Source organism: Mesocricetus auratus, unplaced genomic scaffold (genome assembly GCF_017639785.1).
Source record: "Mesocricetus auratus isolate SY011 unplaced genomic scaffold, BCM_Maur_2.0 Super-Scaffold_100007, whole genome shotgun sequence".
NCBI lineage: Eukaryota > Metazoa > Chordata > Mammalia > Rodentia > Cricetidae > Mesocricetus > Mesocricetus auratus.
In genome coordinates this window covers 55,289,166-55,313,254 of record NW_024429191.1, presented here as the reverse complement: position 1 = coordinate 55,313,254, position 24,089 = coordinate 55,289,166, and the positions used below count along the sequence as shown (strand labels likewise).

Genomic DNA, 24,089 nt, shown 5'->3' with positions numbered 1-24,089 from the left:
AGTCACTAAGCTGTATCTTTAGTTCTGAAATTTAAAATAACTTTTTATATTTAAGGGGGATACACATGCCAAGTGTACATGTGGAGATCAGAAGACAACTTGTGGGACTCAATTCTCCCCTTCTAGTATTATGGGTCCTGAGGCTTAAACGAGGGGCACAAGAGCTTGGTGGCAGGCATCCACTGAGCTATCTTGTCAGCCCCAAGATAGGTATTTCATTCATGGAGCTGGAGGATGGAGTCAGTGTTAACCATATGCCTAGCATGTGCCCTGAGTTCAGAACTTCAGGACTGACTGATTGAATGAATAAATTAAAAAAAGAATGAAGAAAGAAAAACATGAGTTCATTTATGAAAGATCCTGTGGAGTTTTCAAATGCTTGGTATTTTCTGTATCTTTTAAAGGTTATATGTAATTTGGTTGTGTTTTCAAAGGTTTGTGCTTTCTGGAAATCTGCATGGTGGCTCAGTGGTAGCAAGCTATCCTTTTGATGACTCTCCTGATCATATGACCACAGGAATCTATAGCAAAACCTCCGATGATGAAGTCTTTAGATACTTGGCAAAAGCTTATGCTTCTAACCACCCTATAATGAAAACCGGTGAGCCCCACTGTCCAGGAGATGAAGACGAGACTTTCAAAGACGGCATCACAAACGGTGCACACTGGTATGATGTGGAAGGTATGGAAAACACTGAACTGCTGTATTTCCCCTCTGTTGGTTTAGCTTTCTTATGTGTACTCTGAATACAAGGCAAAACTGGCATTCCAATTTTTAAAAAGGTTATGTCTCTGTATTTTTGAAGTTTCCAAAACTATGGTAAAATTGAAAAGATGACTACAGAAACATGTATATATCCTTCATTTATATATCCTTCATTCTTATCCCATACGTTTTACCTCCCCACCTACATACATGCCCACACATGCAGTCTTTTGCCAGGCCATCCAAAAATAGGCTGCTGACGAAGCATCTCTAAATTCCTCAGCACTTGCTTTACCAAGCACAGAGACTTTCTTCTGCCATGCACCATTACCATACTGAGATATCAATAGTAACTCAGTACTATAGCCACATGTTGCCTGTGGTTTGTCTCCCTTTTGTCCCCAATGGTCCTCCGTAGCTCCTTTTTCTCCAAGTGAAGGCTCAGCCATTGCATTTGATCTTGTAAGAAGTCTAGGCTGGGATTAGCAAGATGGCCCAGTGGATAAAGGCTCTTGTCACAAAGTCTGACACCTACTCACATGGTAGAAGGAGAGAACCAACTCCTGAAAGTTGTCCCCTGACCTCCACCAAATGCATGCACACACACACAAATATAATGAAAAGAAAAAAAAGTTCAAGTTGCTATTCTATAGAACATTCCAGTTTTTATGTTTGTCACTTTCCATATTATAATTCAACTCCAGTTTCCCAGTAATATCATTATATAGACCATATCACATGTCAGGAGACATAGAAAGTCATGTTATGTGTCTAAGTTGTTGGGTTAACACAATTACCACCAATCTCATCTTTTACATAAAGACATATTTGTTGTTGTGGGGTAATCATGGAATTCCTGCTTGCTATTTAATAATTATGTGTATGTAATACATATTAACTATATAATATACATCAGAAAATTTACCATTTTGGTTTTTTTTCCATGTCCATGCATATGGGTGTGTGTTTTTTGTTTTGTTTTTGTTTTTTTGGGGTGCTGAGGATCAAACTCCAGGGGCCCATGCAACCTAGACAAGTGCTTTCTTTACCATTGAACTGTTCATTAGCCCAGCCATTCCAGCTTTTGGTTTTGGTTTTGAGACAGTCTCATGTGGCTCAGACTGGCCTTGAGTTCTTTATCATCTTGCCTCCAATCTCCTAAATACTGTGATTACAAGGTTACACCATGATGTCTGGCCAATTTTCTAGGTATAAGACCCCAGTGATAGTAACAACATTCACAATGTTATATAACCATTACTGACTATTTTCAAAATATTTCCATCATTTCAGACACTCTGTAATGATTAGGTAATAATTCCCATTATTCCCTTTTCCCTAGTTTTAGGAAATACTAATCTACTTTCTATCTCTGTGAATTTGCCTATTGTAGATATTTCACATAACTGAAGTCACAAAATAGAATGTGCTTCACTTAACATAATGTTCTCAGGGATCATCCATCCTGTAGCATGTATCAGAACACTATATTCCTTTGTATAGTTAAATAATATTCTATCCATATAGAATATATGCATGTATGCACAGATATGAAACAGATTTTGTCTATTCATCCTCTTAATGGCCCTCAGTGATTTCTACTCTGCTATTGTGAATAATGCTGTAGTGAACTCTATTGTATGCATCCTAGTTTTCAGTCTTGGTTGTGGCTAGGAGTGGAATTGCTGGGTCATGTATTAGTTCTGTATTTAGCTTTTAAGGGGACATCAAACTATTTTCCATAGTAGCCATACTATTTATTTTCCTAGCAGAAATCTATGAGGGCTCCGATTTTTCATAAAATATTATTTTAACAGAATTAATAATGTCTTGGTAGATGATTCAGTGGATAAAATGCTTGTGGAACAAATGTGAGGACTGGAGTTGAGATCTCCAGAACCCACAAAAACCTGTATGGGCACCATGACACATCTGTAATCCCAGAGTTCCAGAGACATAGAGTCAGACCCCTGGGCTACCTATGCTGGTTGAATGAGGTTCAGCAAATGACCCTGCCTCAGTAAATAAACTGGACAGTGATTAAAGAGGACACCTAATGTCTGCCTCTGGTCTCTACACATATATGCATGCACACCCACAATCATATGCACCCAAATGCTGCCCATCTGCAAATACATTTGCTTACATGGATGTATACTTCCCCTCCTCTAAAAGTTATTAAAGCAAGCTTGGAATTGTTTGCCTTTCTTTTTAAAAGTCATGAAAGTGGGCTAGAGAGATAGCTCACCTGGTAGTAGTACTTACTGTTTCTCCAGAGACTTGATTTCTTGTCCTCACATGGCAGCTCACAACTGTCCACAGCTGTCTGTAACTCAAGTTCCAGGAGACTCTATAGTCCCCTTCTAGCCTCCATGTACACCTGATACTCCCAGTGTGCAGACACACATACAGGTAAAAGACATATATTCATGAACAGTAAATGTAAAAAATTGGAAGTCATCAAAGTAGCTGTTATCGTAAAATTTTCAGTATACTTTGAATAGTAAAATACAAACGTAATTAAGAATATGTGGAAGTGGGTCTAGGATGATGGCTCAGTAAGTAAGAGCACTTACTATGAAAGCAAGAGGACCTGAGTTCAAATCCCCAAGATAAACGTCCTGTGTGGCCCACATAAAAGCTCTGAATGGCCACAAGTGCCTGTGACCTAACCTTGAAAGACAAAGGCAGGCAGATCCTGGAAACAACTGAAAAGGTGATCTTCAGGTTCAGTGAGAGACCTGACGTGGAGAGCTAGAGAGGAAGATAGTTGACACCCTCCTTTGTCCTGATACATGTACATGCATGTGTACCCCTTCTTTTCACACATACAGAGGCATATATCACACCTGAACATAAGCAATATGCAGAAAGAAGATGGGCATGGTGGCACACATGTAATCCCAGCACTCAGAAGACCAAGGCAGCAGGATCACAAGTCTGAGGCTAGCCTTAGCTACACAGCCAGACTGTCTAAAAAACATCTTCAAATAGTAAACAGAAGGAACAGTTGAACCCATAGGAATGTCATTAGAGCCTACGGTGAGATGCTGTGGTGTTCTTTACCTTCCTACTGGCACTCTGATTATAAAATATCCTGTGACATATTTGTTAACACACCTTTGTTTATTTTATTTTATTTTTTGATATAGGATCTCACAGCCCTGGCTGTCCTGAAACTCACCATGTAGACCAGGCTGGCCTCAAACTCAAAGAGATCTACCTGCCTCTGCCTCCCAAGTACTGGGATCAAAGATGTATGCTGCTACCATGCCTGGCTAATTACATTTTTATTTTTTACATCCATCTGTTTATACTGAAAATGAGGCCTAATTTTGAGGACTGAATTTCCTGCCCATATTTTATGTATAACAAACATCCAGAAGAAGACTTGAAATAGAAGGCAACCTTTGCCGTCACAAAAGTTGGATGTGATTTGAAAACCACTGAAACTTTTGATAAGGGGGCAAACTTTATGTTCACTCCTTACATTTAAATCTTCAGTAAATAGATATATTAAAATCTTTGTGAACTAGTAGTCTTGTGAGTTGGTTACTTTATGAATGAGAGATATTATTTAAGATAATGGGATAAAAGATAATTTACCTTATCTTTTTGGGAAAAAATAGCCTAAAAGGTTAAAAAATAATTCCTAATTGACGATTGATTGAAGAATATACTAAAACATACTGTTTGAACAAAACCCATCCTGACTTCAAAGCAAAGAAGTGTACTTTGCTACCTAGTCATAGTTTATTTGATTAAACCAGTGATTAAAATTTTCTGTTTCCTCCCACAGCTGAAGAAGCTGAGTTTTGTTGCTGCCATTGTTCATTGTTTTGGGAATGTTCACTCTTGTTTGAGCTGAACAATCAGATGTGCTCTGTTGTTTCTACAGTTAGCTGCTTCTCTTCCTGCCACAGCAACTGCTCCTTAAAGAGAAAGCTGTGTTGGCTCCAGTAGCTTGAACAGGGCGAAATCATCTTGTTTATCTGGTGTAGAACTGTAGTGAGATGTTGTAAAACCTGTGACTGGGCATATCTTCAAAACCGATGACCTGGAATGATTTTACTAATACTCTATGTGATATATTTATGAATTCTTGCTCAAAGAAGTGTCCATGTCTTAGAGCTGAAAATGAAAGAAACTGCAGTTCTTTTTGCTCTGTAGAAATTCAGGGACTAAGAGATGAAATAACTTCAACAGTCTAAGTATTCACTTAGCAATTGGTTCTAACTGCCTGCCACGCCCCATATTCTGCATTAGGTGATAGGGACACAGAACAGGGCAGAAACAGTTGCACGGATCAGATCAGTAGTGTGGTTGTGGGTGATTTGACCTCTGCCACCTTTACCTTACTTCATAAGGCTGACTCGAGTGTCTAACTGCCCATGTGTAGTCCTTGCTTTCTCAACATGTCTTTCAAACCCACAGGATCCAGTTAGGGAATGGCTGTCTCAGTGGCCTGTGGATAGTCACACTCACCTGCCCAAGCCTGCTGATTGTGAGAGTCTAGCCAGGATGTCACTTTTATACAGCACTGTGCTGAGTTCTGTATGCCTTCTGCATACCTTTTCCCACTCTTCCTGTTTTTGTTTTTGTTTTTGTTTTTGTTTTTTTTTTTTGCTCATGTTGTTGGACTGTGTATTGGTTTTTTGTTTGTTTGTTTTGGGACAGTACTAGAGATTTAACCCTTGTTAGCAGGATTTTCCCATTGAGCCCTCTTTTAAAGTTTTAATTTTTTAAGATTTATTTTTATGTTATGTGTTTGTTTGCATGTATGTATGTGCACCACATGCATGTCTGATGCCTGAGGAGGCCAGAGTAAGTTGGATCTCTTGGAGCTGGAGTTACAGATAGTTGTAAGCCACTGTGTAGGTACAAGAAACTCGACCTGTGTCCTCTGTAAAAGCACCTAACCACCTCTAGCCACTTCTCTAGCCTCTAAATTTTATTTTGAAACAGGCTCTCACTAAGTTGCCCAGGCTGGCATTGAACTTTATCCTCCTGTCTCAGCCACCCGAGATTTTAAGATAAAAATTAGCTGATGGTTTAATATGTACATTCCAAATCATATTTAATGAAACTGAACTGTGGTTTAGGCCATCTTTTAAAGAGTTTCCATCTTTAAGGACTGGAGAAATACCATAAGACCAAGTTTTATGTAGAAATTCTGGGTGTAGTGGTATATACCTTGTCATCCCAACACTGGGAAGGCAGAGACAGGAGGATCCTTAGATCTGGATGAGCAGCCATTCTATCTCGATTGGTGAACTCCATACCTTTTTCAAAGGAGGTGGGCTATGTTCTTGAGGATGAACTTGAGATTGTCTTCTGCTCCCCACATACACATACACATGAACAGTCACACAATGTATACCCACACACGAGAATCTCCTCTCTACATAGATGAAGTTTATGAAAGACAAGTAACCCAGAACGATAATTGAATGATTTTACCAAAGTCACAGTTCTGTATAAATTTTAAAAACAGTCTAGAGCAGGACATGGTTATATTTTATTTTCCTGCTGACACAGGCATAGAAGCTAAGAGCAGAGCCTTGGAATCCCACAGCTTGGGTTCAAGTTTCAGTTCTGTGTGTACATGTGCATGAGAGGTTTGTTGATCTTGAATATGTTAATGAATTCTTCAGCCCTCAATTCCTGTATATGAAATAAAGATTACACTATATGAGCTACTTCCTAGGAATATGAAGTTTGCCTGAGAACTAATTTAAGCACTTACCTTTGCATCGGGTACTGTAATTACTTATCCATGGATCAGGCACTTTAACTGCTTATCTCTGCTAGAGTTACCACTTCATCAGGGCAGGACTTGGATTTTATTTGGCTTTCTATTCCCATGACTTAGAATCATGCCTGGTATATAGAAGGGGAACAGTACATCTTTTGTGAATTGTTGGATAAACAAATACTTGTTATCACAAAAAACATAGTTATTTCAAATATTAGATATATGAACTTTGGACTCAAATTCATAAAAGTATTCTTCCTCCCTTGAGAAAATAAGTTTGCCTTATGGTAGGTCACTGTGTTTTTATAAATTTTCACTTGTATCCTGTAGTATGAAATACCTTTTAAAATTTAAATTATGTGTATGCCTATGTGTCTGTGCACAAGAGTGCTATTGCCTATGGAGGCTAGAGACAGTGTCTGGTCCCCTGAGCTGGAGTTACTGGTGGTGGTGAGCTGCCTGGCATGGGTGCTGGGACCAAAATGAGGTCCTTTACAAAGATCAATGTGTACTGTTAGCCACTGAGTATCTTTCCAGTCCTCTTTTTGGTTGCTTATATGCATTTCATCTATGCATATATATGTTAAAAACTATTCTTAAACTTCATAAGACAAGTGGTGGTGGTGCACACCTTTAATCCCAGCACTTGGGAGGCAGAGGTAAAGGCAGATGGATCTCTGTGAATTCGAGGCCAGCCTGGTCTAGAGATTGAGTTCCAGGACAGCCAAGGCTACACAAAGAAAAAACAAAACAAAAACCTTCATGAGACAATACTTAAATGTAGGGCTAGGGATATAGCTCAATGGTAGAACATTTATCTAACACACAGCAGGCCATTGGTTCTGCTGCAAAAAACTGATAACTATCACTGCAGAGAACTGATAACTAACTTCCCATTGTAATATATATGATATTATTATTTCTTCTAGTCTGCTCTATTTCATTTTATTTTAAAAGTGTAGCAATGTATCTTACAATCCAGTAATGGGCAATGGACTACAGCTCTGCTATTCGTCTCTCCTGCCATAGAACTGAATTACTTTCAATTTTTTCTAGTAGGAATGAAACACCTTACAGTTTGCATGTGATAACCTCGGTTATTTATAGTGAAGATTAAGCTACAGCTTATTGTGGGTTGCTTTTCCTATGATTTCAATGAGTATGGAGACAGGAAGTTAGTCAGAAATATAGCCACCAGCCTTATGAGTTGTTCACATGTCTGAGCACACTGTTTCTAGTTAGGACAGCTGCTTTATATTTATGGGGTTTTGTTTGGTTGGTTTCTTAAGCCATTGCTCACATGGAGTTGAGCCTTTTAAAACTGGCAATTAAGATTTTTTTCTTCCTTTGAAAGAAGGAAACATTTGTTGATTTATTGAACCTTCTTCCCTCTCTTTTTATACTTTTGGCAGAGTTATGAAATGTGAGCAGATAGCACAACACGTACCAGAGCAGCATTGTGTAAGTGTGAGCTCCTTTGATGGTGTGGATATCATTCTTCCTCTAAAATGGCTGTTACATTGAGCAGTACTAATGTGCTCTAAATTACTGAAGTGCACTGGCTTGAAATAGCTTCTGCTGTGAAGAGAAGAACATATACTAGAAAACTGGGATCTAAAAGAAGGAATTAAATAAGCAATGCATAATTTTAAAAAAATACAGTATTTGATACTCATGAAAGATGAGTCCTTAGCCGGGTGGTGGTGGCACACGCTTGTAATCTCAGCACTTCGGAGGCAGACAGGCAGGTCTCTGTGAGTTCCAGGACAGCCAGAGTTGTTACATAGAGAAACCCTGTCTAGAAAAGCAAAAACAAAACCAAAAAACAAACAAAAGAAAATGAGCCCTTAAGGAGTTAAAATTGTGTTTCAATAGCTGTTAGCCCCTGAAGATGGTGGATCTGCAACCCGTAGACAACCCAGTCCAACCCAAAGAGCATGCACAGAGTCCTGCTTCAAAGCTTGCTTCCTCGAGTGTGTTTGCTAGTGAGGTATAGTGTAGGGCTTGGCAAAGATGGGTCGGGGTCTAATAAGTGGGACTTTGTTTTTTAAAGCTATGTAGTAAAACAAAACATCACCTGAAGGGAATCTTGAGGGATTCTTTTGGCTCTGCTGGTTTCACGTTTCAGTAGAATCAGGTCTGAACTGCAGAAGAGTCTGATTCAACCTACTTATCTAGCTCATTTCCTGCCTTTCCTGTGCACTGGACTGCTTGTCCTTCCCTGGCACAGACGGACCTTTTCAGGTCACTGCGCCACTAGAAAGCCTCCCGCCTTCCTAGAGCATCCTCCTCTTTTTAAATCATGAGTGTAACTCCTGCCCACTGGTGTTGGGCAGAGTGGTGCTGCTCATTTCCCAGTTACCTTTGTTTACCGTGTGGAAGGGGACAGAGTCCTAGAGGAGGGAGCCTACAGGGTGTTTTATTTGGAATGTGATCTCTTGACCATAAGGGCTTTATCTACAAGAATACATGGGAACAAAAAGTGAATATGAGCTAGAGTTATAAGAAACTGTGCGAGAAGAATCAAAGGGCTAGTCAGTCACTGGGTAAGTGTCAAGAGAACCCACAGAAAGACCCCACCCTTCCACCCCCTTACCCCCCCCCCCCGCCCCGCTGCTGTGGGAGAAGAGTGACAGCAGATGTAGTACTTAGTGATCCAGTCACTCGTTCCAATGGAACTAACCATTAAGAAACAGCTTCTAGAGCATGGGTGGGATCCAAATGAAGAGTCTCAGGGCTGTGAGATGTGTGAAAGGCATGTGTCGGTCCACAATTTTGAAAATTGAATTGATACTGTTTCCTGGCATAGTTTAATTGCTTAGAGTCAAAATCCAACTAGAACATAGTTGAACAGATGGGTGATTTTTCACCTCCAGTGTGAAAATGTTTGAAGCATTTTGTACCAGGAAGTTTTCTTGAAGGAATGCTGACAATTCAAACATTAATTCTGGACCCTGTTCATGTTTCACAAGTACGACTGATAGTGAGATGGGCCTTATAAAGGGCTTTTGGTCTTACCTCATCTTATGCATTAAAGACCTGGTTGAATTTTTCTTCCTTTTTCTTTCTCCTTAGTCTGAGTGCTACTTACTGAAAGAGGGAAGAAAAAGGTAAAAGCATATTCAAACAGAACGCCTGCTTCTCTTTGAGTCATGAGTTTGCTTCTGTGAGCTGTAGTTCAGCCTAGTATAGAGTCTGACCTTTAAGGCCTACCACCCTTGTGTACTCTGTAACATGATGATGAGCTCAGGAGAGTCCTCTCTGCCTTCACGGAGAGCCAATACTCTGGTTAGGGTTCATGTCCCAGGTTTTCAGAGCTCATGTTTACAACTTAGATGTTTTCAGTTCATGACCTCTTTTCTGTGTAATTCAGGTGATCAAGAATAGTTTTATAAGGATAAATACAATTCATAAATGTGAGAGTGTTGACCAAATGGGAACCGAGAACAGGCAGAACTGTGTAATTGGTTTTGTTCTGTAGAATCATATCGTTAGCAAATATATATCTACTGGGAGTGGTGAGGAAACGATGCTCACAGAAGTTACCAGAGTGCAAAGGACAAGTTCAGATAGGAATTAGCAACTTGAATTTAAAGATTTAAAATAGTGATTTTTTTAAGGCCAATTTGTACTTTCCACTCATTTGGTTCAATGTTTCTCCTTAAGCTTTTTAATGAACATCATGTTTATTAACTTTTTAAAAGTGTCTTGGGAAATGCAGAATTATCATTTATTGTGCATAAAGAATCAACAACAGAAATTAAAATTGTGAAAATTTCTTACTACCTTTTGAAATGCTAAGACGCCTGCCCTTGTCTGAAGCTTCCCAAGCTTCTGTCTCTGGCTATCAATCATAATCTGAAAGTCTTAAATGGAAAATTCCAGACATAAGCAATTCATAAGCTTCAAATTATGCACTGCTCTGCATAGCAGGATGGAATCTTACATCATTCTGCTTGTATCTTGCCTGGGACATGATTCATCCCTTTGTTGAAGATATCCACACTGAGTATGCTACCTGCCCAATGGTTTCTGGTTTTCACAGGACTTTTCAAATATTGTGGTGCTCCAGTTCAAGTAATGCTCACATAGAAGCCCAGCACTATATGACATCACATCACCTCCTCACAAGAGAAATAAATGAGTACATTTCAATAAGACATTATGAGGAGACAACACATTCCCGTGACTTTCAGTATGGTATATTGTTATACTTGTTTCATCACTTGTTAATCTCTTATAGTACCTAACTTAAAAATTAAACAGGTACTATAAGAGAGTAACAACAACAACCTGTAAATAAAACAAATAGAATCTGCTAGGATGTTCCTTAAACCTTGAAAGAAGAGGAAAGTAGTTTGGTTTTTGTTGGTTGGTTGTTTGGTTGGTTGGTTGGTTGGTTGGTTGGTTTTTCAAGGCAGGGTTTCTCTGTGTAGTCTTGGCTGTCCTGGAACTCACTTTGAAGACCACGATGGCTTCAAACTTAGAGATCTTCCTGCCTTTTCAAGTGCTGAGGTTAAAGGTGGGTGCCACCATGCCCAGCTTGATAGTTGCTGTTTTAATGTGGAAGCTTTAACTATTCTTTCCATTAGCTTTCTGCTGAGGTAGAAGAGTAAACTGGAAGTGTCTTTCAATAGTTGACTGTATTGAAGTCTCTCTCCTCTTTAAAGCCAGATGTCTGTGCTAAAATCAGTAACAGGGACTTGTCCTGTTAAAGAAATAATTGAGTATCTTAAAGCATATGAAGATGAGTTGTGAAACAAAGAATAATGGCTTTGAGTAGATCATTTAATCATAACCTTTAGCTACCTGTAGCAATCAATACTAGTGCCGATAACAATTTGTTGTAGCACTGAACAGATTCTAATAGTTACTTTGGAGGCTGGAGAAATGGCTCAGTGGTTAAGAGGATTGACTGTTCTTCCAGAGGTCCTGGGTTTGGTTCCCAGCACCCACATGACAGCTCGTAAGTCCTTGTAACTCCAGTTCCAGGGCATTGAACACCCTCCTCTGCCTTCTGTGGGCATCTGCATACATGTGCTGCACATACAGATGAGGAGACACTTATATATCACATCAATTTTTAAAATTTTAAGTTTCAAAAATAAATAGTTGAAAGTCAGTTAAGATTAGGGACTGGATAGATGGGTCAGAGGTTAAGGGCACTAACTGTTCTTCCAGAGGATCTGGGTTTTTACTTCCAGCACCCACGTGGTTGCTCACCCCTGTCTATAACTCCAGTTCCAGGGGGTCTGATGCCCTCTTCCTCTGCGGGTTTGATTGTCCCCACCACAAAAATCAAAAAGTTGTGAACTGTTGCTTAAATTTTCAGTTTATTGTGAACAAGTTGAAGGTCACTAGCTTGGATAGCTCCCTAAGAGATTAACTGATCATAGAAGTTTGCTCATTTACAATTATTAATAAGATAAACAGCAGATCCCTCTTACTATTAAGGTGTTTTAATTCTTTGAGGTATGCCTATATTTTACTCCCCAAATCAAAATTTTCTTTGTCCCATAAGATGTTATTGTGAAGTCTGACATTTCTCCTTTATATTGAGCCAAATTACATACTAGCCTAAAAAATAAGTAAATGTCTCAGCTGAATTTGGCAATGACTGCTAGTGGCAGTGTCAAATCTGTTTACGGATCAGTGGTTTCTTCCTGTTACAGTGAAGGCTAGCTTTGTGTGGATTGGCATTGTGTTGATGAAAAAAAAAACCTCAAGACAACAGGCCCAAGCCAACTACTTATATTTCTCACAATTACTTATGAGGTCTTTGACATTTAGTATCAGAAAAACAAATGTTAAATTTAACATAGATGTCATCTGATGCCTACTTTTGGTAAGTCACAGAAAAATTCTTAAATTATTCATGTCAGACAGTATCTCCATTTGTTTCTAGATAATTTTAGAAGAAATTTCTAAATTATGAGTTGAAGCTGGTGACTAAAGACTTTTTGATTTTCTAAAGGTAGGATAGCTTTTGTGTTGTTTTGCCTTGTGAAATAAGTTTGTTTTCTGTTCTTTTAACTGATAAGTCATGAGTTTTAGAAAAATGAAGGTTAAGGTATATATGGTAATCCATGAATTACCTTCTGAAGGTAGTTGTTACAAGAAATGTGCTTTACTTTTATGAGATTTTATGAAGAAAAAGACACTATCCTAGATCTCTTACTGGTTCCTGCACTTCCATCATGGCCAGAGAACATGCTTGGCAGGATTCTGCTTCCTTAAACCTGTGTTTGCTTCATGACCCAGGATGTGGTGTGTCTGATGACTATTTGGAAAGCATGTGTGCTCTGCTGCTGTTGGGTGGGGACAGTGCAAAGAGCCTTTAGACCTGGTTAGTTCCTAGTGCTGCGGGCTGACTCCTGCCGCTTTGTTGTGTTGATTACTGGGAGAATACCCGAGTCTGCAACTGTAACTGTAGATTTGTGCATTTCTCTTCCTACTTTTACCAGTTGTTGTTTCCAGTATTTTGAAGTCCTGTTTTAGATACTAAGACAGTTAGGGTTATATTGTCTTAGTGAAGTGGCCCTTTTATTCCTATAAAGTCTTATTCCACACTTCCTCTGAGTTAATATATCTGACTTCATTTTTCTTTTATTTCTTTTGTTTTCTTTCATTCCTTCCCACTTTCCCCCCCTTTTCCCTCCTCTTTTCCTCCTCTTAATCATCCTTGTGGTGCTGAGTTTATCCTAAGACCTTGCACGGGGCTAGTCAAGCTCTCTACCAGTGACCTAATGCCCTAAGCCCTTCATCACTTCTTAAATGTGTCTTCATGGTATCTTTTTTCCCCAGGGTTTTTTGTTTTGTTTTTACTTTAAACTTATCTCTCTATACCATATATATGAAGTGACCTGATCTCCAGCACTGAATGTTAATTCATTTTGACAAAGGTTACAGGTTTTATCAACTAAAAGAAGTTGTCAAAATGAATTAACCTAGGTTATGGGCAGCCAGGTGTTACTGTTGTTTTTGTTCTGCTTTATTTGTAACATTTACATTGAATATATAATCACTGATACATTTGGATTTAAATTTTAATTCGTTTTCCTGTAAGCCTCTGGTTTTGGGAGCTTGGGGTAAAGCTGTATATTGAGATAGGATGTTTTTATGTAGCTCAGACTGGCTTTTAAATTTATGATCCTCCTGCCTCAGCCTCCTGATTGCTGAGAAAACAAACAAATTCTTTGTGTGTATGTCTGTCTACTAGGAACTGAACCCAAGGCCTTGTGCGTGCTAGGCAAGTGTTCCACCACTGAGTGATGTTCCCAGCCCTTGGCTTTTAAAAACAGGGTCTCCCTATATGACCCTGACTGGCCTCAAATATGAGAACTTCCTACTTTCACCTTCTGAGTGCTGGGATTACAGTGTGTGCTACCCCACCGGCTAAAAATAGTTTGTATAGTTACCCAGATACTTACACCTACTGCTTTTCATTTGTTCTTTAAATCCAGTGTTAGTTCTCTTTTATCTGAAGAACTTTCTGGTAAATTTATGTTAAGGTCAGTTTGTTTAAAGTAGATTCTCTGCTTTTCTCCTATTGATTGTCTGTTCTGTACTTCCTCCTGGAGGCTATTTTTTTATTGGATTTAAAACCCCAAGTTATGGACTGCCGGGTGATTTTGGTGTTTTTACTGTTTTGTTTAGCACTTAAAAATGTTTGCCTCATGCCACCTGCCCTCTGTAGTTTCTTTTGAGAAAACCACAGCCATTTAAACTGTTTTTCCTGAACATTCCAGAGTTTTCCCTACATTGTTGCTATCTATCTGCTTTCAGGGATTTTTTTTTATTGTGTTTTGTTTTTAGAGGTTTAGGGGTAGATTTTTATTTTTTTGACCTTTGCCAAATTTGTGAAGTGTTTGACCATTATTCTTTCAATTTCCTTTCCACTGTGGTAGTTTCTCTTAGCTAATATTCCAGCAGCAACAGTGCTTAAAGCCTCTGAAACATTGTCCATAAAGCTCCCTCCCTCCTTCCTTCCTTCTCTCCCTTCATTCCTTTTTCCTGTCCTTGTTTATTTTTATGGCAAATGTTTTGTTTGCTTGTTCTAGTAGGAAATGTCCTGGTTAGGTTCAACTGCAATCTCTGACCCACCTTAGGTGGAGTGTGATTCCAGTCTCAGTTCAGTTTTCCAAAGCTTTGTGGTGCTGTCGAGATCTGTCCTCTGTATCACTCAAGCCAGTCTTGGAAATGCTGTGTACTTCAGTTTTCAGAGGTTTGAGTGTGTTGTTTCAGGTCAGACATGCACTTCTGGAGTGTAGTTCAGGATTCAGGATTTGATAACTTTTGGAGACCCCTTTGGGAACATTCTCGTATTTGCAACATTTCCAAGTCTGGCTTCCCAGGTTTCCCAATATAGATGATAAAAATGTAAGTGAATGGTGTCCCTTCATGGGAAAAGATGTGCAGTATTATCAGTCATCAGGGAAATACAAATTAAAACCACAGTGAGATACCACTATACATCTACACAGCTCCTAGAATGCTATTTACATGCATACATCTATACTATACATCTACACATCTCCTAAGCTATTTAAAATTGGCCAGTTGCTTAAGAACCTATCTAGGCACACATGTGAGGGTCTAGGCCCTGCTCCAAATGATATGACAGACTTTGTAGATCCCCCATGGAAAGCCTCACCCTCCCTGGGGAGCAGAAAGGGGATGGGATAGGGAGGGGTTAGGTGGGAGGGGTAGGGGAGGAGGGGAGAGAGAGGGAACTGGGATTGGCATGTAAAACAAGCTTGTTTCTAATTTAAATCTAAAAAGGAAAATACACTTAATAATAATAAAAAAAACTTATCTAGGTAATGCAGAGCAGTTGAATGTCCACCCATTACTGGTGGGATTGTGAAGAATGGTACAGCCCCTATGGAAAACAGACTTTTCACATTGTTAAATGTAAACTTACTTTATGATTTGTTCATGCCTTTTGAGGATATTTACCCAGAGGCATGAAAACACTTCCACTATAAGATCTATGATAACTTTAAGGAAAAAAAAGATCTATCTTCATGTAAGCATAAACATCAGAAGAGAGCATCAGATCCTACTATAGATAGCTATGGGCCACCTTGCGGTTGCTGGGAGTTGAACTCAGGACCTCTGGGAGGGCAGCTGGCTCTTTTAACCGCTGAGCCATCTCTACAGCACCCAGTGTTTTTATTCTTTTTAACAACCATATACACCAAAAAAAAAATCAAAGTTGGAATATTCATCCATCACATGGAGACTGGATAATTATAATTTTATGCTAGTATTTTTAGATATATTTTACAGGTTTCAGGTAACTAAATCTATCATTCTTTAATGATTTCACATTTTGATATCATAATTAAAAAGGCTTTCTTCTGAGAATGTGGAAGTATTCATATTGGCTTTACCTTTGTTTATGACTTAATTTTTACATTAGATGCTATATAGATTAAGGCATTTATTTGATGTGTTACATGGTGAAGCTTTCATGCTTTCTGGGTAAATATCTCCAAGCATATGAGAACATGTGGCTTAGTTCTTTCTGAGATTGTGTGACCTTGCCTAATAATATATTTAATATTTGCAAATTGATTGGGAAATTTTTATATCTTTACAAGTTCCTTAGTACTCTTAAGATATTCTATGTCCTGGGGACTGGAGAGGTGGATGCTCTTCCAAAGGTCTTGAGTTCAATTCCCAGTAACCACATGATGGTTCACAACCATCTACAATTCAATCTGGTGCCCTCTTCTGGCAGAACACTGTATATGTAATAAATAAATCTTAAAAAAATATTCTATGTCCCTCAGTAAATTTTATGATACTGATATGTATCATAAATTTTATTATATTTAATCCTACAATTTTTGTTGTTATCTTTTTCTGATTATGGTAAAGATGCTTTTTATTTATGAATTTTTTGGTTTGAAATTGGTGTTTGAATCCAGGGTCCATGCTTCACGTGCTTCTAACACCAAACACCTTCACTAACCCTCAGATAGTATTATTGTTGTTTCTTGTGCTCATTAAGATAGAGTGTGACTCTGTAGAGCCGGGTGGCCTGGAATTCAGAAATTTACCTGCCTCTGCTGCCTGAGTGCTTGGATTAAAGGTGTGTGCCACACTCAGTCCCAAAATATTATTTTTAAGTTGTCTGTTTTTATTCCATATATATATCACTTTACATGGTTTTATGTTTAACTTAAATATAATTTGGCAAAGGGAAAATTGGGGCATGCATGTAAAGATTTTGATTGTCTCTATTTCACTAGGTTCTGCACTGTGAAGCTAATATTAAAGTTATGCTTAGGTATAGTGTTCATTGAAGTCTCTCCTCGGGTCTAAAGGACCTACAGAGAGAAGCTTTAGTTTTATGTTGTTCATAGAGTTATTTGTTAAATAATTAATATTTAAAATGTGTGATCTTTGGGACTAGAGACTACTTAAGATGTGCTTTTAAATCTTATTTATTTATTTTTAATATTTTATTTTTTTATTTTTGGATTTTTGAGACAAGGTTTTTCTGTGTAGCCCTGGCTGTCCTGGAACTCACTCTGTAGACCAGGCTGGCCTCAAACACAGAGAGATCCACCTGCCTTTTCTCCCAAGTGCTGGGATTAAAGGTGTGCACCACCACCACCTGGCTCTTTTATTTTTTTAAATATTTTAACTTTATTTTATGTATGTGAGTGTTTTGCCTGCATGGATGTAAGTGCACCCCTGTGTGGGCTGTGGAAGCCAGGAGGGGGTGGCAGGTTCTTTGGAACTGGAGTTGCTGGTCTATTGAAAGAGCAATGAGCGTGCCCCTTAATTACCAAATCATCTCTCTAGCCCCAGATCTTATTGTTAATAGACGTCTGCCCTCTCCTGCTCACTCTCTGAGGATGTATTTTTATGTTCCATTGCTTAGAACTGGTTATTTGCAGTCCTATAAATGTTAACCTGAAACCAGATTACATAACACTCTGTAATATTCCATAAACTTAATCCTTCTTTCTTTAGTTAATATCTCACAAATTGATACTGAAATAAAAATAAACAACAGGTAAAAGAATACTAGGACTCAGGCTTTGTTTCTTTCAGTGCTGTTATTATACTTTTATAGTCTGTTTCACTTCTCTCTGGCATAATGAAAGTGTGGATTGGCCATATTTATAATAAAGTAGTTATTAAATTTCACTTATCCCAAAAGCTGAATTCATATTAATATTGCTCTGACATTGTTATTTTTGTGTGTTCTCCATTTTGCTTCTTCAACAAGGCTAAACTTTGACTAGGAGTATTTTCTTCATTAATTTTCTTTGTAATGATCTTAGTTTAATCTCTTATACACAGTTTCCATTGTTACCCATCTTTCTCTTAAGAGCTAGCTATAAAAACTGTAGCAACAAAATATTTCCCAAGAAGCCTTTTAGGTCTCTCCTCAATCCTAAAATTGAAACTACCAGCATAGCCCCATGATCTCTCCATTACTGTTTTTTTAATTATGGCAAAATATACATAATATAAAAATAACCATTTTTGTAGGCGAATGTTTCCATGTCCTGACTGCCTGCTCCCAAATAACAAACATGGAGATTTAAGATTCTTTATAGATGCTTGGCGGGTAGCTCAGGCTTGTTACTAGCTAACTCTTACACTTAAATTAACTCATCTTTCTGATCTACGCTCTGCCATGTGACTTGGTACCTTTTCTCAGTACGGCATGCCCATCTTGTTTCTCTGTATCTGCTGGCAACTCCTCTGACTCTGCCCGCATTCTCAGTTTGGCTGTCCTGCCTATACTTTTTGCCTGGCTAGCAGCCAGTCAGTGTTTTACTAAACCAATTTGAGTGACAAATCTTTACATTGTACAAAGGGAGTATTCCACAGCACATTTTAATAATTTTAGTTGTGCGGCTCATTGGCATAAAGTATATTCAAATTGTCGTGTAGCCTTCATGTGACCTGTATAATTATGCTTATGTTTCCTTTTTATAATTTATTTTTATTTTATGTACATTGGTGTTTTACATGCAAATATGTCTGAATGAGGGCATTGGATCTCCTGGAACAGGAGTTACAGACAGCTGTAAGCTGCCATGTGGGTGCTGGGTTCTCTGGGAGAATAGCCAGTGCTTCCAACCACTGAGCCATCTCTGCAGCCCAACCTTCCCTACTTAAAATACACAAGCCCCTCTGAGACCATGAGACCACGTGCAGCTGGGGCAGAATTACCTGCACCTGAGCAGGAGAAGCCCTGGGGAGTTGTGAATCTCAGGTGAGGATCTCATGACCCTTCCTGCCCTCCTTCCACGTCTCCATGCTGGTGCATCAAACAGGCTGGATCTTGAGGGATGCTTGCAAGTAGTCTCGGCTGCTTCTGATGAAGAAAAATAGTAATACCTACCTTATGCCACTGCTAGAAATATTGTGAATATACAAAACAGAACTGGTCTGACATTGTAAGCAACCAAAACTGTTGCTATTAGCTGATTTAATCATACTTTTCATTGCTGCTCATCCTACCAGTTACATGTATTTCTCGTGTATGTATGTGTGTGTATATATGTATACATGCATATTTGTATACACACACATATACGTGTGTGTGTGTGTGTAAGGAAGCCCTTCCCAGTGTATATAAACCTTCCTTCTTAGTTTATGTAATTGAAGAGCCTTCTTTCTATTTCAAACAACTTAATGGAAACAAAAATGTATACGAGGGGAAAAACTAGGTGATTTCTTCAGTTTTTGGAGGGTGGGGCTCCTTTCCTTTTGCAATTAACTTGTTGTCCCTTCACATTGCAGGTGGTATGCAAGATTACAATTATGTGTGGGCCAACTGTTTTGAGATCACATTAGAATTGTCTTGTTGCAAGTACCCACCTGCTTCTCAGCTTCGACAAGAATGGGAGAATAATCGTGAGTCTTTGATCACATTGATTGAAAAGGTAAAAATTGCTGCCTGGAAGGTTGGGATTTAGAAATAATTGGTTAAATATGGAAGAAATTTGAATGCACATGAATAACAATCCAGATAAGGCATTCTTTATCTTATATGTTTTAAGATTGTGGATTATCTCTAGAAGTTATTAGTTTATAATCTATTAGAGTAGGTCAAGATCCACCTTTTCTGTCCCCAGGTCCAACCCTAGCTCCATGGTATATGGAAGCTTCCTTTGCCACTCTTAGAACATTTTACAAATGGAAATAATTGGAAGCTTCCTTTGCCACTCTTAGAACATTTTACAAATGGAAATAATTGGCCAAGTTGTGCATTTGTGGTATAGCTCAGAGGGAGAAGGAGTATATGGCATGAATGAACCTCCAAGTTCCAATTCCTGGCACCAAGAAAACCCTATAAATTTGGCTATCAGGTTGACAATGCAATTTGTTCATATTTGCTAGAAATCCTTTACCACTATATAAACGGTGGACATCAGTTTAATGTAATTATCAGAAAAGCTCATGCATCTATTTACTATGCCAGAAATTATAGTTTGGAGAGAAAATTAGAAGCTTAGCTTCAAAGAGCAGGAACTTCAAAAGCACTTCAGGACTATGGAGATTTTTATAATTTAAATTTAAGAATTTAGTGATGGGGCTGGAGAGATGGCTCAGTGGTTAAGAGAAATGGCTGTTCTTGCAGAGGACCTAGGTTTGGTTCCCAGCATCAACATAGTAGCTTACAACCAACTATAATTTGAGTTAATTCAAGCTCCAAGAGATCCAACATGTTTTTCTGACTTCTATGGTGCACATACAGGCCACCCACACAAAATTTTTTTAAAATTCTTTAGAATAAAAAGAATTCTTACTTTAGTACTTGGTTTGTTTCAACCTCAGGAGTTTAAAAAATACTTTGGACATGGTAGTGCACACCTTTAATCCCATCACTCCAGAGGCAGATGAAGGTGGATCTCTATGAGTTTGAGGCAAGCCTGGTCTCTATAAAGAGTTCCAGGCCAGCTGGAGCTACACAATGAGATTCTATTCCAAAAAGAAAAAATGGAAACTAATAGTCATACTGTTTAGAAACTCCAGCACTAAACTGATTGTTTCTGAGTTTTGATTTTTGTCTTTTAGGTCCACATTGGTATTAAAGGATTTGTTAAAGATTCAGTAACAGGAGCTGGGTTAGAGAATGCAACCATCTCTGTGGCTGGTATTAATCATAATATCACAACTGGAAGATTTGGTGATTTCCATAGATTACTCATTCCTGGAATTTACAATCTTACAGCAGTTTCAACTGGGTAAAAGTTTTAAACTAGACTCTTAATTACAATGCCTAGCCTCTTTTTAGATGCAAGACAAAAGGACAATCTAAATGCTACTCATCAATTGTGGCTTCTGTTCTTCCTTGTTTTCTGATTTTTTTTGTCCTTTAATAATGAGAACGTACTATCGTGGAGTGTTTTGTCTCATAATCCAGCAATGTGAAGTATAATTGTAACTATGGGAGGAGGAACAATTGAAAAAGCCTCACAGGAGACTCAGCTGTTGGGAGCATTGCCTCAGCTAATTGAATCTGAGTAGAAGCAGTCCAGGGCTCTGTAGACGGAATTTGAAGGCCTTTCTTTGCAGCTTTCTGATATTTTTCACCTGTTTTACTTACTGCATGCCCATTTCAAGGGGATTTTATTGCTAACCTTTAATTCTGAGCTTTTGTAATGGGAGGAAAGTGAGAATGCTAGTCTAGTCTGATATGGAAATGCAAAGATGGATAGCACCTGTCTTTGAACATCATGGCAGCAGTTGTCTGTCCCTTTGAATATCACAAACATTCTAGTGTGTGATACCTGGAAAGCTTTGTGAGAGAAATAACTCTTTAAAGATTTCATCCGATATCTTCTGTGGAATGACATCCTAAGATGGCTAAATGTATACAGTTGTTTTAGTTTTGAGTTTTGTTAGTGCAGGAGTATGAAAGGCAGGTCATTGTGTTTTTATAGTGTTAAAGCACTGTGTATCTTAGCTCCACTCCCTCTCCTATTTTTTAAGGTATATGCCATTGACTATAAATAATATAATGGTGAAAGAGGGACCAGCCACAGAGATGGATTTTTCCCTTCGGCCAACTGTGACTTCAGTAATTCCTGACTCAACTGAGGCTGTAGTAACTCCTGGTACAGTTGCTGTCCCTAATATTCCTCCTGGAACATCATCCTCCCGTCAGCCAATTCAACCTAAAGACTTTCACCATCACCATTTCCCTGATATGGAAATCTTCTTGAGAAGATTTGCCAACGAATATCCTAATATCACTCGTCTGTATTCACTGGGAAAGTCAGTGGAGTCAAGAGAACTGTATGTGATGGAGATATCTGATAACCCAGGTGTTCATGAACCAGGTAATTGGATGGCCTTACCATAGTTTCAGTAGTGCCTCTCAAAACTAGTGCTGTGCCATTGTGCTTTATCTAGAAATGTCATCTGAACAGTGTGTAATTTTAACTAAGAACACATAGTCAAAAAAGAACATAGAGCCAAATTGTTCCCAGAAGAGAAAACCCATTTGGTAATCTACATTTGCATGGTATTAGTGTGTTCATAGATTGGGTTTCATTCAACTGTGTTCAGTTTGGCATGTAGATATACATATATGTGTATTAGAAAGACATCTCTCTTTCTCTCTATATATGTGTGTGTGTGTGTATGTATGACATGCAAATATGTATACTTTGAGCCTGCCCAGACATATATTCTGGTAAGGAAGCTACAATATGTTTATCTAGATTTTTCTTGATGTTGGCAAATACATGTTTACTTAATGTGATTTATGATTTTACTTAATTTTGATTTATGATTTTTATATATAATAAGGAAAAAATAGACTTCATGTTAACTGAAAAGGAAAAAAAGTCTTCCATGTAATTATTTGTTTTCAGGGGAACCAGAATTTAAGTATATTGGCAATATGCATGGAAATGAAGTGGTTGGAAGAGAACTGCTATTAAATCTCATCGAATACCTTTGCAAGAACTTTGGAACAGACCCTGAAGTAACCGATTTGGTTCGCAGCACTAGAATTCATCTTATGCCATCCATGAATCCTGATGGGTATGAGAAGTCCCAGGAAGGTAAAGCAGAGCTGACTTTTAAAGCCTAATCTGTTGCTTGTTGGGCAGTGTGTTCATTTGGGAATAGAGAAGACAGTTAACTTTTTTATTTTAATGATTTGTGAGTGGTTTTAGCTTTTATATACTTAGAAAACAGTGCAGTGTTTTCATTATGTGATGAAGCATATGTAAAATAATGTGTGTGTGTGTGTGTGTGTGTGTGTGTGTGTGTGTGTGTGTGTGTGTGTGTGTATATGTACAGGAGTACGTGTGTGGAAGGCAGAGGTATCATGATGTTGGGTTCTTATTCAGTTGCTCTAGTCCTTATTTTCAAAAACCTGAAATTTGATTCAGATCAACTTGCTGGTCAGTGAGCTCCAGGGATCTGCCTAACTCTGCCCCCTAGCGCTAGAGTTGGAGATGCACATTTAGTGCCTAGCTTTTTAATGCGCATGCCCAGGTTCCTAACAGGTATTCCAGCCCTTCCTTAATCGAGATGTGAGGCTCTTGCTTGGTTTTGCATTTCTGTGGTGGTTATTTGTCTTCATCAAAGTTCTCTAGAAGAACAGAACTGATAGAGATGAGTGTGTGTGTGTGTGTGTGTGTAAAACCATAAAAAGGAATTCGTTAGATTGACTTCTGTGATTAGAAGCTGAGCAGTTCAACAATGACCGTATATGTTGGAGAACCAGAGAACTTGATGACTGTTAAGAACAGGAAGCTGTAAGCCTCAAAACAAGTAACCAATGATTCGGTCCACGGCTAAAGGCAGCCGCCTGGAGTCTTTCATGCAAGTCCCTATTGAAAGGCTTGAAGAAGCTAGAGTCTGAGTCCATGGGTGACTGCAGCAGCAGCTGTGGATACACTTTCTCAAGAAGAATGGGGCTGGCAGGTGCTAGATGACTTCCTCTTTCATGTATTTCGTTCTTTCTGGGTCCCCCAGCCAACTGGACGGTAGTAGAAGTGTTCAGGGCCAGTCTTTTTCCGTCAACCCTTCCATGTATGTGAAACACACTGGAAGGCACAGCCCATAGTGTGCTTTACTAATCTTGTAGGAGTCTTGATCCAGTCAAGTTAACAGCAAGATTAACCATCATTTATTAAAAATAATGGAAGATTTTTATAAATTGTTTCATTTTTAACAGTTCTTATTAAATTATTATATTTGTCATTGGAAAATCAAACCAGATAATATTTGAAGCCAACAGCTTCAGTACTCATCCATATTCCATGCATGCTAAGTTACTGCTTTTTCTTTCCCTGCCTCCCCTAGGCATGCCCATCTCTCCTGAGGCAATGCTGAAAGGGCTGGGAGGACAGGTTTACACAGGCCACCTTCTACAGAACCCTAGAAGAGTAAGAATCCATCTTTTCCAACCCATGATTCCACAGAGAACTTTAAAAATATTTTTTCCTTTAAAAGGTTTGATAATTTTCATCTAGAATGAGCTGATAGTGGATAGTTTAACAGGGAAAATTAAATTTATTTATATACAGAAACATGAGATTCATACAGGTATAAGTTTTAAGGGAGAAATAAGCAGTTGAAGTTTATATACAGTTTTGCAGAGCTATTCTGTCCCTGCAGTCTCTCAGT

General features: G+C 38.5%; 1 protein-coding gene across 1 annotated transcript in view; it reads left to right on the top strand.

Moving 5' to 3' along the window:
- The window catches only part of Cpd (carboxypeptidase D), a 68,346-nt gene that overhangs the window by 5,764 nt on the left and 38,493 nt on the right, over window positions 1-24,089 (top strand). The window contains exons 2-6 of the mRNA XM_040749169.1: window positions 435-682; window positions 19,239-19,381; window positions 20,517-20,686; window positions 21,435-21,784; window positions 22,322-22,513. Of these exons, the coding sequence (XP_040605103.1) occupies window positions 435-682; window positions 19,239-19,381; window positions 20,517-20,686; window positions 21,435-21,784; window positions 22,322-22,513 (1,103 nt within the window). The remainder of the gene's footprint in view (window positions 1-434; window positions 683-19,238; window positions 19,382-20,516; window positions 20,687-21,434; window positions 21,785-22,321; window positions 22,514-24,089) is intronic.